We start from the raw sequence: 17,931 nt of genomic DNA, 5'->3' as shown, positions 1-17,931 counted from the left end.
CTTAAGAAATCTGCATTATTTGGGAAACTGCCCAGAAAATAAAAAAGGTGATATATGTAGGTAAGTGCAGGAGCTACCAGACTGATAACATGTTTCACCGGTCCTATTTGAATGCCATCAATATCGCAGGCTTTACTGTTCTTGAAAGAGGTAAAAATGCTGCAAATTTCATGCTCATCAGTTGGTCCAAGAGAAATACTGTCAGTATTACGTCTTATATCTAGCCCCACAGTATCATATGATGGCACATTGGCGACAATGTCTATGAAAAAGTTATTGAATGCTTCTGCCAATTCTGATCCTTGTATGTGGTGCCCTTCAAGAATTAATCAACTGACAGGAGGTACTGTTGATGCACGACAGAATAAATGATTAAGTTTGTTCCAAATGTCGCTGCTTCCCTTAGAGGCTTCAAATTTATCATGCAGGAATGCTCTTTTCTCGCGTTTTAAAAGAGCAGTCACCTTATTTCGATATTGTTTATAGTTCGCCAAGCCACTCAAAGATTTAGTACTCAGAAATTTTTAAAAAAGCTTTGTTTTCTTCTTTATCATCTTTAGATGCGTTTTAGTAATCCAGGGCTAGCGATTTTTCCCTTTGTCCTGACAGTCTTTTCTTCGAAATATTGTTTATAAATCATTTTAAATATAGAAATGAACTACTCGTAGGCTGCATCCACGTCCTCAGAGTGGTACATATCATCCCAGCTGATGTTTGCGATGCTCGTTAGAAATGCGTCAAGTGTAAGGGGTGTAATCTGTATAGTAAAGGAAGGTTTGTCGTGCGCTACTTTATGAGTGTCTTCTATGAGCATGTAAATAGGAAAATGGTCACTTATATCACTACAAAGCACACCCGAATGCACATGGCTTGCGTCAATATTCGAGGTAAATAAATCGATTAAAGTTTCTGTGCGGACGGTGACACGGGTCGGAGTTTCTGTAAAAACGGTGAGTGCATTTGATTCTTGGATCGAAAATAACTCTGTTCGAGAAGGCGAGGGTTTAAGAATATCGATGTTAAAATCTCCTGCAAGAATAACTTTGAACCTGTTTTTGTTCGCGGATTCCAGGATATTGTCAAGGAAAACGAAGAAATTATTTAAGTTAGAATCAGGAGGCCGGTAAATTACGCAGCACATGTAATTACGAAATTTCAAAGTTAGACACTCAACATCTGCATTGATAATGCTGAGCTCTGAGATCAGTTCGAAACCCAGTCCATATTTCGCCAGAATTGCTACACCACCACCAATTTTGTGTGAGCGGTTCAGGAAAAAGCTTTGATAACATGGGTGTTTGTGTACTTCTTCCTTTGATGTATACCATATTTCTGTTAACATGATCACGTCGAAGTCAAAGGAAAATTCATTTAAAAAGGTGGCCAATTCTTTTTTATGTCTTGCGGAACGGATATTAAGGTGAAAGCATGTCAGCCTGATATCTTTGTGGGAACGAACAACGGCATTTACATCAGATGGGGGCACCGCCATTTCCATTTAAACAATCTTATCAAGGTCCTGTGTTTGTCGGATATGAACGACATCAGATGACTCATCTTTCTTTGCAAGTACCTTTCCGTTTTTGATCCAAACAAAGCTCCACTTATGCTCTTTCTTTTTTGATATGGCCATTCCAAGTAACTGCTTAACTGCCGGGCATAAATGTTCATTGATAAAAACAGGGGCGCCGGGGGAGTGGCCAAGATCGTCTGTCGAAATGCGCATCTTTTTCGCCTTCTGTAGCACTGCATCACGCTTGGAGCGGTGCCGGAATTTGACAACAATATTCGGCACAGCATCTGAGTGCGGTGACAAATTTCAATGTCATCATCAGCAATGGGCACGTGCAGAAGTTCCCCAATGTCGTGAAGAATCTTAGGAAGATGCTCGTCCTGTTGTTGAGGTATGCCTTTTAGTTCAAGGTTACAGACCCTAGAATACTGCTCGGACGCCGTGATCCTCTGCTCATGCAAGTTTGTAACTTTTTTCAGTTCTTGGCATTCAATTTCCAGTTTTGCATTTTGCTCTTTGAGTGCCTTGATCTCTGACAGCAGAGTGTCGTTTTGATCACTTAGAAACGAGAGGCTTGTCTTCAGTTCCCGTATTTCAGTCCTTAAATCTCGTTCCATCTTAGGTTTGAATTCTCGCATCTCCTTTCTTAACTCGTCACGAAATTGGGCCAGCTCAGCCATCTCGAGCTGCTACCTTAGTGGCTCAATGCACAACACAAAACACAGGATTCTGGCAGCAGACAGGGCGGCAATACAGAGAGAAATTCAGTAATATAAAAAGTGATTTCCAACCTGCAACAATGCAGAGAAAAGCGTCACACGATGCGTCTATGCCGCCCGCGCTGCTGCCAAGAGGTCGGGGCGCCGTCTTCCAGCCGCCTTTATAGCAGCTTCTCCTGGTTGGCGTGTTGCACTTGCGCAGGTATCTTGGCCGTTATCTTCCGAACGAACCTTGGAAGTGAGCGCTGCAACAATGAGCGTCACACGATGCGTCTATGCCGCCCCCGCTGCTGCCAAGCAGGGGTGAGCACAAAATATCACTATAGAATAAAATAAAAATACTAAAGAACGCTTGCACACAGAGACATATAATATGGTCGTGTGCACATTACAGTATACACATACATATCAAACGAACACACTGCAAAGTTCACACACTGAAGGCTTTCAAGTTAGCAAGAAAGGTTTCCACATTCGGGCTATCTACTACGCACTTCGGCAGTTTGTTCCAGTTGGCAACTGTGTTTACAAAAATGAGTATTTAATTGTATTACTCTGATCTCGATACTCTTGAATAATTTTTCCATTTTTATGGCGTGTACTTGCGCAAGAAACATGGCAATGCACTGATGACTATTGACTTTGATTAAATTATTAGATATTAAATCCAACAATTTGAGTCTAGCCTGTGTGCGTCTCGCATGGAGTGATTCTCAGCCAAGAAAGCTGGGCATTTTTTACGCTTTCGGTTATACTGCATCAATTGCAAATAAATCGGGCGGCGATCCTTTGAACTATTTCTAGTTTAGCTGTATTCTTTTTATTTGTAAGGATCCCATAAATAAGAAGCGTACTCGAGGCGAGGCCGCAACAAAGCTTTATACGCCGCCAACTTCACCTGTACTGGAGCTTTGGACAGCTTGCGTCGCAATCACAAAAAGGACTTCAGGGTACTCGCGCAGATAGTGTCAGTATGAGTATCCCAGTTCAAAGTGTTAGCGATTTCAGATGCAAGGTATTTTACAACTGAAGATTCTCTGAGTGTCTCCCTACCTATAGTGTATGAGTGTTGCCGAGCTGTTTTATTTTTATATATTCTGAGTACCAAGCACTTCTGAGGGTTTAAAAACATGCCCCATTCAATGAACCAGATCGATATGTTGCGTAGATTATTCTTTTCTGCTGTGGAGTTTACTGTTGTATACAGAACGCAGTCGTCTGCAAAAAGTTCACTTTTAACTCCAGGATCTACCACATTCATAACGCCATTTTCATGGATTAAGATAGGATAATCCCCAGCACTTATCCCTTCTGGAAACCAGAAGTTACAGGAAGCGCATCGCAACAATAGTTATCAATGTGGCCGTATTGAAATGTGTTATCTAGATATGCTCGAATAAGTTCAATAAAGATAGAATTGATTCGGGCTAAGTAAACCTTTTCTATGAGTTTATTGTGAGGACGGTTTTAGCGAAGTCCAGCAATATTGCTTTTATTGGCTGTTTATGATTAGCTGCTAAGAAAAAGTCATGGCAAGAAGTAATCAACTGTGAGAAAGTTGATAAACCACGTCTAAAACCATGTTGCACTTCAGATAAGAAATCGGTGGCTTCTAAGAACTGATTCAAAGATCCACAGATCACATTCTCGATTCTTCTGCGGCTGGTTGAAATTAAGGATATAGGGCGGTAATCCGACACCAAGGAACGATAATTCGCCTTAAGTATGGGTACAATACGAGCAGTTTTCCATTCAGATGGAACAAAGCACTGCGACAAACAAGCGTTAAAATCAGAAACAGGTAATACGATATTGCCGCGATATTGCCGGCGAATTCCTCTTCACCAATGTCGTGAGGAAAGAAAGAGCCAAACGACTCCTTGAGTCGAAGATCCAGCTTCCGAATGAGCCCGTCCGCGGTTACGTCGAGTAGATGAAGCGCCTATTTCGCCGCGCCGATCCCAAGATGACCGAGGAATAGAAAGTTCAGTTTTTAATACGTGCCGTAAAAGAACAACTCTTTGCAAGCCTCGTCCGCCAGCCGCCAAAAACAGTCGAGGAATTCATGCAAGAAGCCTACACGATTGAGAAGACCCTCGACGTCCGAGCTCGGCAGTACAATCGCCCTTCCTCTGCCTGTGCAATCCGTTCGGACACGGCCACCACTAGCGACAGCTTGCGGGAAGTTATCCGCAAAATCGTCCGAGAGGAGCTACGCCGATTACTGCCATCCTCCCCACAGCCACAAGCAGCGACTCTGATGGATGTGGTTCGGGAAGAAGTACAACAGGCACTTGGCACCCCGACGGCCACAGAACCCCAGGCCATGACCTACGCCGCTGCAGTAAGGACTGTTCAGCACCAGAAACAACCCCCAAGTCCTCCACGAGATGAGCCAATTGTTCCACAACGCCTCCTCCCAGCCCCCGCCCACCCAGCCTATATATGACTGACGCTCAAGCCCCAGGAAATGCGATGCCTGGAGGACTTCTGACAACCGGCCGTTGTGCCTCCATTGCGGTGAGGCCGGCCATATTCTTCGTCACTGCCCGTACCGACGTATCGGTTTTCGAGGATTTGTCGTTAACGCCCCACGACCACGCTTCGGACAACGTACGCAGGAAATCAATAAGTACCTGCGTCGAGAAGAGTGCACGCCGAACCGCTTTTCGCGCTCACCATCGCCGTCAACCTCGCGCTTTGCGTTGCCACGCCGCAGCTACGCAGCCGCGGTACGAGGAAGGTCTCCCAGCTCCCGTAGGGGAAACTAAAGGCAGAAACCTCTGGTGGTGAGGTTGCTCAAGAGCGAAACGCCGAAAATCCTCCACCGACCACGCCCCATGAAGACGCTGCACCCGCGACGCCGCACACAATGAGAACCCCGACTACGACGCAGGCTGCCTTCAAAACGACGCCGCCACCCAGAAGAGCTTCGACCACACGCCCCACCCACGACTCGCATACGTGACGAAGCGGTGACCCGACGCCGAGAGCGACATGCAATGCAAGAGCTAGGACCTCAGACTTAGAAGTGACTATCGAAGGCCATAAAGTTACCGCTCTAGTCAACACTGGAGCCGATTACTCGGTGATGAATGGTACATTCGCTGCGCAGCTGAAAAAAGTCACAATGGCTTGGGACGGCCTACAAATTCGGACCGCAGGGAGCCACCTCATTACGCCCTCAGGACTATGCACAGCGCGAGTGACTGTCAAAGGACATACCTACCCTGCCACCTTTGTTGTGCTACTGCAATGCTCCTGCGAGGTGATCTTTGGTACAGATTTCCTTAATGAGCATCAGGCGATCATCGACCTCCGATCCAAGCAGATCACGCTTTCTACGGACAAAGCTATTGCTTCGATGAAAGCTGGGGAAAATCAGGTTGCCCTGAGTGTCCTGGAAGAAGAAGTGAGCGTCCCACCCAGATCAAGCGTTATCGTGACCGTAGGCGCCACGAAAGCCATTAACGCTGAAGCCATCATCGAGGGGAACATGCAGTTGCTTCTAGACTGAGGAATCAGCATCGCAAGAGGCATCGCACATTTGCGCAATGGCCAGGCCGAAGTACTGCTAACTTCAGCGAAGAATACCGGCACATTCACAGAGGAACGACGATTGCTTTCTTCGACTAGATATCTGACGTACGAGACTCCTTCGCCCTCTCCGACCCCTCCGCAGAAGATTCGCCTGACCAAGAGAACTCGCCCACTATCGACATCAACCCAGCCCTGCACCGGAACAGACAAGACCAGATCCTCAATCTGCTTCAAAGCTACAGTGAGTGTTTTTCGACATCGCCGAAGGTGCGACAGACGCCAATTGCCAAGCATTGCATTATAACGGATCTACACGTCCGACCTCTCCGTCAAAGCCCCTACCGTGTGTAACCGCGAGAACGACAAGCCATCCGGGACCAAGTCGAAGAAATGCTTCGCGACAATGTCATCCAGCCTTCAAACAGCCCATGGGCGGCACCGGTTGTTCTAGTAAGAAAGAAAGACGGCGCACTTCGATTCTGCGTGGATTACCGCCGCTTGAACAGTATAACAAAGAAGGACGCCTACCCCCTCCTCCGCATCGACGACACACTGGACCGCCTCTGCAACGCCAAATATTTCTCATCGATGGGCCTCAAGAGCGGCTACTGACAAATTGAGGTCGACGAAAGAGATCGCGAGAAGACAGCATTCATAACACCGGATAGGCTGTTTGAGTTCAAGGTGATGCCATTTAGTTTCTGTTCCGCACCAGCGACGTTTCAGCGAGTAATGGATACAGAGATGGCAGGCCTGACTTGGTAAATTTGTCGGGTATATTCAGATGACGTCGTTGTCTTCGCCTCGAACTTTGAAGAGCACCTCAAAAGACTTCGAACAGTACTAGACCCAATCCAGTCGTCTGGCCTTACCTTGAAAGCAGAGAAATGCCACTTTGCCTACGAAGAGCTGCTGTTTCTAGGCCACATCGTTAGCAAGGAAGGAGTACGCCCAGACTCGCAAAAAACAGCTGCTGTTGAACAGTTTCCACCGCCGGCCGATAAGAAAGCAGTGCGCAGAATTCTCGGACTGTGCGCATATTTCCGACGATTTGTGAAAAAGTTTTCGCGCATCGCCGAGCCCCAGACTTAACTACTGGCGAAGGCATACGTGCCGTTTAAATGGGAAGCGCCGCAAGCAGAAGCCTTCAAGGAACTTCAGCGTCGTTTACAGTCCCCACCGATCCTTGTGCATTTTGATGAAAACGCCGATACTGAAGTTCATACGGACGCAAGCAGCGTGGGACTAGGCGCCGTCATCGTTCAAAAAAGTGACAAGCTGGAGAAAGTCATCGCATACGCTAGCCGTTCCCGTTCCAAGGCCGACGCTAACTATTCGACAACTGAGAAGGAGTGCCTTGCCGTCACCTGAGATACGTCGAAATTCCGTCCCTACCTCTACGGACGGCCGTTCAAGGTGGTCAGCGACCACCACGCGCTCTGCTGGCTTGCCAGTTTCAAGGATCCCTCTGGCCGACTTGCTCGATGGAGTCTGCGTCTCCAGGAGTTTGACGTCACCGTCGTTTACAATTCCGAACGCAAGCACTCTGACGCCGATTGCCTCTCACGAGCCCCTGTAGATGCACCACCGCCGGACGACGATGAGGACGCCTTCCTGGGACCCATCAGCCCCAGCTCATTTGCTCAGCAGCAACGCTCGGACCCCGACCTAAAAGGACTCATCGAGTACCTGGAAGTTAAGGTTTCTTCACCCCCCGCTTTATTCAAGCGAGGACTGTCTTCCTTCTGTGTGCAGAATGAGGTCCTTGTGAAGAACTTTACAGCGAACATAACAGCCTACCTCTTTGTTGTACCTACTTGTCTCCGCGAAGAAGTTCTACGGGCTTCACACGACGAGCTGACAGCTGGACATCTCGGATTTACTCGCACCCTCCGCCGCATTCAAGACAAGTATTACTGGCCCCGACTGTCTGCCGATGTCGCAGACTACGTGAAAACCCGCCGAGATTGTCAGCGACGAAAGACTCCTCCCACACGACCAGCAGGATTTCTGAACCCCATTGAACCTACCTCAAATCCCCTTCAGCAGATTGGCATGGACTTGCTTGGCCCTTTTCCAACATCAACATCTGGAAATAAGTGGATCATCATAGCGACCGACTACCTGACCCGCTACGCCGAGGCAAAAGCCCTACCGAACGGAACAGCAGCAGAAGTCGCCAAATTTTTCGTGAAGTGCATTCTTCTTCGACACGGCGCCCCCGATGTGCTCATCACGGACAGAGAAACAGCATTCACGGCGGAACTAACGCAAGCCATCCTGCGCTACAGCCAAACCAGCCACCGGAGGACAACTGCATACCATCCGCAGACCAACGGACTGACCGAGCGCCTGAACAAAACCACCGCCGATATGCTCGCCATGTATGTCGATGCCGAACACAAAACCTGGGATGTCATCCTGCCTTACGCCGTCTTGGCCTGCAACACCGCAGTGCAGGAGACCACCCAGATGACGCCTTTTAGACTCGTCCTTGGCAGGGTGGCCAAGACCACGCTAGGCGCCATGCTGCCCAACGTTACAGAAGAAGAGAACGTCGACGTTGCCGCCTACCTTCAACACGCAGAAGAAGCTCGAAGGCTTGCTCGATTACGGATCAAAGATCAGCAGCGGTCCGACGCCAGACGCTACAACCGACGAAGACGCAACGCGGAATACAAGCCAGGAGACCAAGTCTGGGTGTAGACGCCCATTCGCCGTCGTGGATTGAGTGAAAAGCTTTTGCGTCGCTATTTCGGCCCGTACTAGGTTCTTCGTCGGCTAGGTGAACTGGATTATGAAGTAAACCCTGACGCAATGACTGCATCTTAGCGACGCCGCGTATGACCAGAAGTTGTCCATGTAGTCCGTCTGAAGCCGTATTATGCGCGATAAAGGCCGCTGCATTTCCATGCGCTCTTTTCGAAAGATGCGTTTTTTTTTCTCTTACTAGTCGCATTATTTGTTTTAATGAATCGGTTCAATGCCTCTTTGAGAGGGGAGTAATGCCGCGAATATTTGCAGTGTTTGTTCGTTTTTCAAATCTGCCGCCACACCACCTTATCGCTTTCTTTTCGACGCAAGACGCGACTAGATTTATCTCGAATGATCGCAGCCAGGAAGAGCTGATTCTACGTTGTTCTGGAATGTTGTAGTAACTTTGGATGCTTTATCTCGGAAGTTCGCTATCAGCTTTAAATTGAGCACGGCCGACAGCGGCGGGCATTCTGGTCGACGACCGCCGAGCACGCCTGTCGCTTCGCCTCTGCCGAGTGATTCAGTCCATTTTGGGTGCAAGTCAGCCCAATAAACAGTTTTCTTTTAGAAGACCCTTTCGTCCGTCTTCATCGCTGCTTCGACTGCCGTCACCACTACGTGACAATACCTATTGGGCGTAACGGCGCATGAAAGCCGCAGGAATGTTATCATGACCGTTCGACTTTTTAAAGTCAAGGTTTAGCAGCAAATTAAAAATTCCTTCGCGACGAATAACGGCGTCAGTCTCAGAAGAATTATAGATTACTGGTTTAGAAAAAGAAATCGCATCTTTATCAACATACGCTGAAAATACCCGTTAAAAATGTCTGCAATAGCCCTTTGATTACTGACAGGCACACTATTAACTATTAAGGTTTGGTTTGGTTTAAGGGGGTTTAACGTCCCAAAGCGACTCAGGCTATGAGAGACGCCGTAATGAAGGACTCCGGGAATTTGGACCACCTGGGGTTCTTTACCCTGCACTGACATCGCACAGCACACGGGTCTCTAGAATTTCGCCTCCATCGAAATTCGACCACCGCGGCCGGGATCTAACTATTAAGGAAATATTCCTTTTCTTAATACCATTTATGTATCTCCAGAACGTTTTCGGTGCTTCGTTGACGAAGTTGCCTAAAGTAACAGCAAAGAAGAAATTTGGACGACGTTTATGCTTCGCATTTAAGGGTGGAATGCTACAGCGTATTGCAGCACTGCCAGGGAGTCCACGAAATAGAACGCCATCACCCAATCGGCGCGACGCGTGATCCATCGGATAATTTAAGTAAAGGACGCCTGTCTCACATATCTCGGTGGACACTCGAACCGGGCCATAAGGGAAGGAAAATGAAAGGAAAATTCCTTTTAAGGAAAGGAAATGACGCCTGTCTCAGATTTCGCGCTGGACACCCGGACCGCGCCGTAAGGGAAAGAAAATACATTGCGAGGAGGAAGAGGAGGGATTTTTCGCTCACAGCCGGGGTTTTTCGCTCACGGCCGGGAATTTTCGCTCACTGGCGACGCCGACGACACCGGCTTTTCTGCGACACGAGCTCCTTAACGCTGTTGCGTTAAAACTCATTAGCTTGCTTATTCTTGTCGTTTAACTGGATACTTAGCATGCTCACAATAATTACATTACATCGACCAGTGCTTCGCAACTGCTTCAGCTTCCGTTTAATGCAAATTGTGTCCGGCGTGACCCATAGGTTGTGTTTCTTTTTCTTCTTAACATTCAGAACAGACGTGGTCAAACAGTCGAGACAAATATTTTTAAATATTTGAGCACCACAAAGCATTTTCATTCTCTTCAATGCTGAAATCACCTTAGCGACTCTCTAGAGACCATACTTCCAACATCATCAGCTCTAGTAAAGTCTTTCACAATAATTGGGCTTTCTTTGGTGTCAACATGCACTGAGAGTGAGCAGACAGAGAAAACAAGGCTAAGGTCCGATATACCGTTCATCACCTCGAGAGAAACGCACCCAACAGCAGTGTTAATGAAAATTAAATCAAGAATGTTGGAGACTGATGAACAGGTTCTAGTTGGTACATTCACAATCTTAGTGAGGTTGCACGAGAAAGCAATGTCTAGAAGAGCTCACAATGCCTTGAATGGGCAGCGACAGAATTCATAAAAAACCAGTCAAAATTAGGCAAGTTAAAATCACCATCTAAGATAAGCTTCACTCGATCACCCCGAAAACGCAGAACATAATGACACAACTCATCAAGAAAAGCAAGATCAGCAGCACGAGGTGGATACACCACACCTCATACGACAGTGTTGCCACAAAAATCTATCTTGCGAAAAAGGCTTTCATGGTTAGGAATACCCGGCAACAATGCAGCACTTATGCTTTCCTTAAGCACAATTGCGACTTCCTCTCTACGGAACAGTCTGTCGCAACGCAGTATATTGTAGGCGGGTGGCACAATTTGTCCATCAGGAACATCAGGGTGCTACCATGTCGTGTTCAAGAACGTATAGTGCGGGTCGAGATAGTAAAGGAGCGTTTCTAACTCAGTGGTCTTAATCTCTATGCTTTGGGGGTTGAAAGAAACAAGCCGTGAAGGCGGGCTGTTATCTACTCGTCAGTTGTGAGTTATGCCGCGCCTTCGTCGGGTGACCGTACAGCTCGATGCAGAAACAACTTGATGAATATCGCCATCTAAGCCTCCGCTACTATCGTTATCTGTAAAGAGCGTGTTAACCTTCCGTCTTTCATTCAGCACTTCATCCCAAACAGGTTTGTCTCCATTAACAGCTTGCCGATGTTTACTTGCACCTTATCCTCTGGCTTACGATTATCTTTGACTGTAGACCAAAGTAGCTTTCTTCGGTTCTGAATTTGAGGAGAATGTCAAATAATGACATTTTTGTGCCCTTGAATTTCTTCGCATTCCTGAGGAGGTTCACGTTTTCATTGAAGTCACAGAATCGCATTGTCATCTGCCGTGTCTTATTCTTATTTGTGGCCCCAGCGATGAATGCATTCAATGCTTACTACTTTAGTTCCCAATTTTTCTTCTAACACTTCAGTCAAAAGAGCACTCTTTAGGCTATTCAGTGTTTCTTCATCTTTTTCCTTGACCCCGTAGACAATCAATTAATTTGCCGACTACAATTTTCTATATCATCAACCGTACTCGACAGCGTCGCAATAGATTCTTGCAGCTTCATGACAGAGCTCTCGCAGTCTTCTACCAGTTTTTTGTTTGCGCGAAAGATTCAGTTATTTGCACAATAGAAGTCAGCCTTTGGTTTGATTCTGCGATATGACTGTCTAACCAATCTGGGATAGATTTCAAATCAAGCGGGGATGCTTTCTGATTTGAAATAATAATTTCAAGCGGTTCATCTTCACTGGGACCTCGGTTGGTTTCGATGTCCCCACTCAGCATGAGCACAAGAACGCAGCACGATCCAAACAGCCCGTGTCAGAATCACATAGCACTTCTGGCAAGGCAGCACAACCAAGCATAACGAATCACTCTCGAATTCAAGAATGTGGTGCTTTCTACTGACCTGAACAAAAAAGGCGAGCCACTTTGTATGCGTCTGCATCCTGCAGGTGCTCGCTCCCTTGCCCACTGACGAATAACGCTTGGGGGGCGCTGCCCGATGAATCCCACGATGTTGATGTCACTTGGTTGTAGCCGCGAAGAGCAGGAAAGGGCTTCGAGAAACAGGCATCGCTGGAATTTGGGGCGGGACTGCGATGCTTGAAGATTATCTGAACGGGCACATCACCTGAAGGCGGGCAGGTACGCGGGAAATCAGGGGTGATGACAGCTTCAAGTAACAGACGACCGTCGCATGCAGAAAAAGCCTGCACTAAAGAGACGATCCACTTTAGATGCGTCGGCATCCTACAGGTGCTCCCTTGCCCACTAATGCGTCTCATCGTGAGCGTATATGTCGTCGTTTGGAACCTGTGAGTCCACCTTCAACTTGGCTAGCAGCTGCGTGCCACGTGCGGGAAATCGTATGACACCACTCGGAGCGCTGTACTATGAATGGTTGCATGGCAATTTTAATGTGAGAGCACACATAGGCTCACCAACACCGACCAAGAATCTTGTTGTCTTTGGATCTTGTGATCTTTGGAACTTTGGCCGCTGCCTATAACCGCGACACCATGTTAAGTTAAACCCGCCGCGAGGGCTCAGTGGTTTGGGCTCTCGGCTACTGATCCGGAGTTCCCGGGCTCGAACCCGACCGCGGCGGCTGCGCTTTTATGGAGGCAAAACGCTAAGGCGCCTGTGTGCTGTGCAATGTCAGTGCAGGTTAAAGATCCACAGGTGGTCGAAATTATTCCGGAGCCCTCCACTACGGCACCTCCTTCTTCCTTCACTCCCTCCTTTATCCCTTCCCTTACAGCGCGGTTCAGGTGTCCGCTGATATATGAGACAGACACTGCGCCATTTCCTTTCCCCCCAAAACAATTATTATTATTATGTTAAGTTAAAAAGTAAATTACATCAACGTCCGCGACTGGGAGTCGAACCTGCGGCGGCGCGAAGAGATAGCTTCAAAGGCCGGAGAGCGAGAGCAGTACGTACGCTACCGCCGCAGTGTTTTTTTTCTTTATTGCATAGAAGTAGTGCCGAAAAGGAAAATCTGAATGTGCTTATGCCACGAAACACCAGGCTATCTAATACGAGCCCGCCATACCCCCGCACATCCCCACCCTTCCAAGTATCAAACATCTGGGAGGCACATATTTGCATCTGGATGCGGGGCCGGCTAGACTGCTTTTGCAGGGTAGCATATATTACCCCCACCAAAGCGCACTCACGGAACCAGCTCACGGAGCAAATATTTCAATGACCGTGGTGATTCCCCGTGGCGGTCCATCACGCGGCTCTTCCAGGGACTAAATAGTCCCAGCAACATAAATAGATTACATGGCACAACGCAGTTTTCTCAATAGGCAAAAAACAGATGCCGTAGAGTGTGATTTCTATGTCGTCTTAAGTGTTCGCTGTAAAATGTCCCCCAAGAACATAGCATCATTGCACAGAATAAAACAATGGTCAGTAGTCTCTGGCGCCTTACACAGGCGGCAATTCACCGTCCAATGCACAAGCACATTGCTTAGCATAAAGTCATGCCTTGGCAGGCAGCGTCGGAGTGTGCCGTTTAACGAAGAACGTTTTTGCAACAGATTAAAGTCGCATTCGCGTAATACGTTTTAAAACAGTGGGGTCAAGAAACTCCAGAAAAAGTTGCCGATGCAACGGTACGGAAAAGAAACAGTCTGGAACTAACTGTGCTATCTTCCTTCTGGAGAGGCTATATAGGTAAGGTAAAGAAAAGCGCAGAGTGAGGAAATTGAGGGTGTCATCAAATTTCTTAGGAATCTCCATAAATGCCTGTAATGAGTGTGTTCAGTCGGTGCGAATATAAAAGGCAAATGAGCACAATGATTCCTATTAAGCACAGCTATCAGAAAGTGGATAGTTGCCGATTTGGAAATAAAAAAAACGCTCAACGAGCTTATCCACGAATAATTGAATAAGACCTATTCCACGAGACTGCCGACAAATAAACAGGTTGTCACGACGCATGGATTTCTATTGGGTGCACCATACGAAGGTAGCGAATAATCTTCCGCGTATCACCGGCCCTTTCTTCCTCGCACAATGGATAATCTGCACGACATAGACAAGTTTCGCAAATAAAAAAAAATGTTGCAGACTTGATCCAGAGCAAACACTGACAATTCCCTGCACATACAAACCTGGGTTCGTCGACTCATAGACATCAAGTGCGAATCCCAGCAGGCTCCACTATTGCGAACTTCGTGCAGAGGAACTCCTAAGTACCGAAGGGCACCGCAATCCCAACTTATACCGCCAAAATGACGACCTCGCACCTCAATGACCCAACGAAAATCCTTTGGATTTCTCTCTCTAAATAGTAAAGCCGCACTTGATACCTCACAAAATTTTTCAGCTAAATGTAATACCTCAAGTACGCTCTTTTCATGGAAACAATGTTCAGGCAATGGGATTCAAGATATACTGTAGACAACGAAGGCCATAAAGTACAGCCTTGGCGAACAGATAATTTCAGTGGTATAGGTTTGGTTAGCTCTTAGTTGTCTGCTCCTCGGTCTAGGTGGTGTTGCTCCTGATAACTGTTGAGAATGCCGTTGTCGCACTATCCGCTTCTGTTCCTAGACGAGGGCTCTTTCGGCGCCATCTTTTTGGGACCATTTCTTGGCCTCAACAACAACGATGGTCGTTGATGTAATTCCGTCTGATGGGGCCAGTAAGGCTTTCCACCTAAAACAAAATATCTACGTTGCACATAAGAAAAGAGAGAAGCAATGCTACATAAAACTTCAAATGTGTATTTCACGCAAATGTACTTTGCAAAGATAAGAAAAAAGCGCAATACACAGGGAAATACACAAACTATGGCAGCTGTGGGCCGCTAGCAGCTCTGAATATAATGATGAAATCAAGTATAACCTGGCTGAAAAGAAAGCACGCAGATTTCTTCATTTGATGAGATAGCCGTCACAACAGCTGGCAAACAGTTTCATTGTATGGTTTTCGAAAAAAAAACTAATTGCTGTATGTTGCCGTCCTGCATTTATAATCACGTACATTGTGATTATGATCAAGGCGTGCAGGTACATATTATGGTTTGAGGAGGCATGTTTCGTGTAGAATGCCAATGAAGGAGGAGTATACGCTAAGAAAATGTTTGAGTTTTAGCATGGCTCTGCGGTGGCCTGATGACTCCCAAGCTAGAGCCGGTCTAGCTGTTGTCGCACTGAGGTTACGATGGTTAAATGACTTTCCTAGTACTTATCCAGTGGCCGAGGTGCTGAACTTTCTCAAGTTTTTCTTTAACAACTGCGATATTCGGATCTCATGCCGTGCTAGCATACTGCAGTACTCATTCGCTTGGTCGTAGGCGTCACGAGTTTTAATGAAGTGGCGAAAATATTTTCAATCACAACTTTTCCTCCAATAACCCAAGCAGCACAGGTAATTGGCCCAACATTGGAACCGTATTGGCAAAGGGCGGCCCTACATAGGACCAGGATGGAACCATCCTGTTGCAATATTGGGCTGATATTCTGTGGTGATTGGGAAATGCCTCTTTTTGCTACCGAACAACCGGAACCATATCGAGAAAGAGCCATAGAATCTATTTTTACCACTAACAAAACTTGGATGGCGCCCTCCTAATTATGGCCCTTTAAGGAAAGCGCAATTCGCTACATGTTAAGTGGACTAAGAGCTTTGTGACGAACAAAATGGTGTATAGTCGTCCACACACCTGTCTAAAGCGCTAAACGGCGCAACAGGGACTGCACTAGTGTTATCGACCAGCGGCCCAGGGCTCGCCACATAGACTTACCGTTAATGTAATTTCCCGTGGATCGCATCTAACTCTTCATGTCTTTAAAATCAGTACTTCGCCGGACTGCCAGCGGGTATTGCAGTAAATGCACAACAGCGCGTGCGGCTCGAGTGCTCTAGATAAGTGCATGGACTACTGTACATCCGCATTTCACATTTTCGATATACTTTCAAGACACTGTTAAAGTTTCCACTGAAGTTATTTGCCTAATATCACGGAATTTGAATATTTTACGCGGCACGTAGCTCTCCATGGCTCTAGCCATAACATCGCCTTCCCGTGCATCGACCCAGTGCAGCTACCTCTTTAATTAGATATAGAGTTTAAGGGTAGATGTCACAGGCTCTACTGCGAAGCGCTTTCGTGTCGTAGCTACTTGGAATGCAGTGGCAATATGGCAGACATCTTTTTAATAAGTGCCGAAAAAAGTTATTTTGTTCACCATCTTTTTTTTTCAGAACGGAAGGCTAAGAGAAGTGCGCACAGTCGCGCATGTCAACGGGTTCAGTGGATGGACATTTCGTGTGTACGGCCAAGTTATAGATAACGGTCGAAAGTAAGTAGCAGCAGTTCATTAATTCGCTCGCGTAATCACTGATAGACAGCGCATTCGGCCTAATACTTTTTAGTACTATGTAAAAGTAGATTTTTTGTCTGCATGCGGCAAGGATACCAGCCAGTATAGAGAACAAGCTGACGATTAGATAAGAAAATGCTCGTTGCAGAAGCTTTCACGAACTAAGTGCTTGCTGCGACGCGGTGGTCCGTTGAATCTGTTTGTCTCCGTCTATTTATTTCACCTTCCTTCTCTCTGTTCGCGGCAGTGTTTGTGTCCTAATCGGAGATCTTCTTGTGGGATAGACGAACAGAAAAAAATATGCGGGAAAATAGAGAAAACGGTGTAGCCGTTAAATACATCCTTGCACTAAAGCAGCATGTGACACGCTCACGATGCGTGACGCACTATCACAGCCATAGTGTGATGGGCTCTTCTCTACATCGGTTTTGGTTGCGAGTTTTAAACCAGCGAACATTATATCATTTGGCTCGGGCGAGGATCGCCTTTTTAAAAGTTAGAAAGACCGTATTGATATCAGTAATACGAGCTATAGATGTGAAGATAAATGACGACTCTAACAGTTATAGGTAGAAATTTAAGAGTTAGATTTCGCAATTAAGACGTATCGCCTGTTGTCTGATAGCCACCACTCGAGACGAAGCAACACTGTCGAGAAGGCGCTTTTAAGTGCCAAATTTCAGTTTTACGAATAGCTTGAGATAAGACATTCGCTGTGATACTGGCTGTGCTAAAAGCTCAATGCTGTGAGTAACGCAAAAAAATTAAGTTCGCGAAGTCAGATGAGAGATGATAACAGGAAAGACGTGGGGCACAGCATGACATGAGAACAGGTAAACAAGGATGTGGTGTAGCAGAAGAGAGTATTGTACCCGATAAGATGAGTAGGAGGAAGCGAGAGTGTGTCGATTGGGTGATAAAGGCTCAAGATCTGCTGGGGTAGCAGGACCGCTGTAGCTGCACGGGAGGCTTATTTCTGCGTCAAAGCGAAAGCTCTCTGTGAAGCATTTCACGTAGTCTGGCTGTGTGAACAGAGATTACTAATATCGAAACTGAAATATTTCAATAAATTTCGTGGCTGATTTTATAAACACAAAACTCTGCTTATTTTTTACACTTTGGCAAAATATCTCGCTGAGCACTTTCAGGATCCGTGCCCGGAAATTTCACACCTATGATTTAACAAATTTAAAAACATTTCTTACCCCAAAACTGCACACTAGAATCCAATGCTGTAGCTGATATCAACGGGCGAATAAGTTTGTGGTATTCTTAAAAAGAACAGAACGTGAGCAAAGTAAAGAAGTAAAAATGTTGTTTCATCCCCGATTAACGCTATATTGTTTTCCCTGTATTCATTAACTTCAATAAATAATATTTGCTATTTGTAACATCAGCCGTTAAAAAAAAAGGCACGAAACGGAAGTACTGTCGC

General features: G+C 46.5%; 1 protein-coding gene across 3 annotated transcripts in view; it reads left to right on the top strand.

Moving 5' to 3' along the window:
• Positions 1-17,931, top strand: part of LOC144130118 (uncharacterized) — a 522,550-nt gene that overhangs the window by 17,414 nt on the left and 487,205 nt on the right. For all 3 annotated transcript variants that reach the window (XM_077664130.1, XM_077664129.1, XM_077664131.1), the window contains exon 2: positions 16,378-16,475. In XM_077664130.1, coding sequence (XP_077520256.1) covers positions 16,378-16,475 — 98 coding nt within the window. The remainder of the gene's footprint in view (positions 1-16,377; positions 16,476-17,931) is intronic.

Source organism: Amblyomma americanum, chromosome 4 (genome assembly GCF_052857255.1).
Source record: "Amblyomma americanum isolate KBUSLIRL-KWMA chromosome 4, ASM5285725v1, whole genome shotgun sequence".
Classification (NCBI taxonomy): domain Eukaryota; kingdom Metazoa; phylum Arthropoda; class Arachnida; order Ixodida; family Ixodidae; genus Amblyomma; species Amblyomma americanum.
The sequence above is the reverse complement of the archived record's forward strand: the minus strand, read 5'-3'. Positions and strand labels throughout refer to the sequence as shown.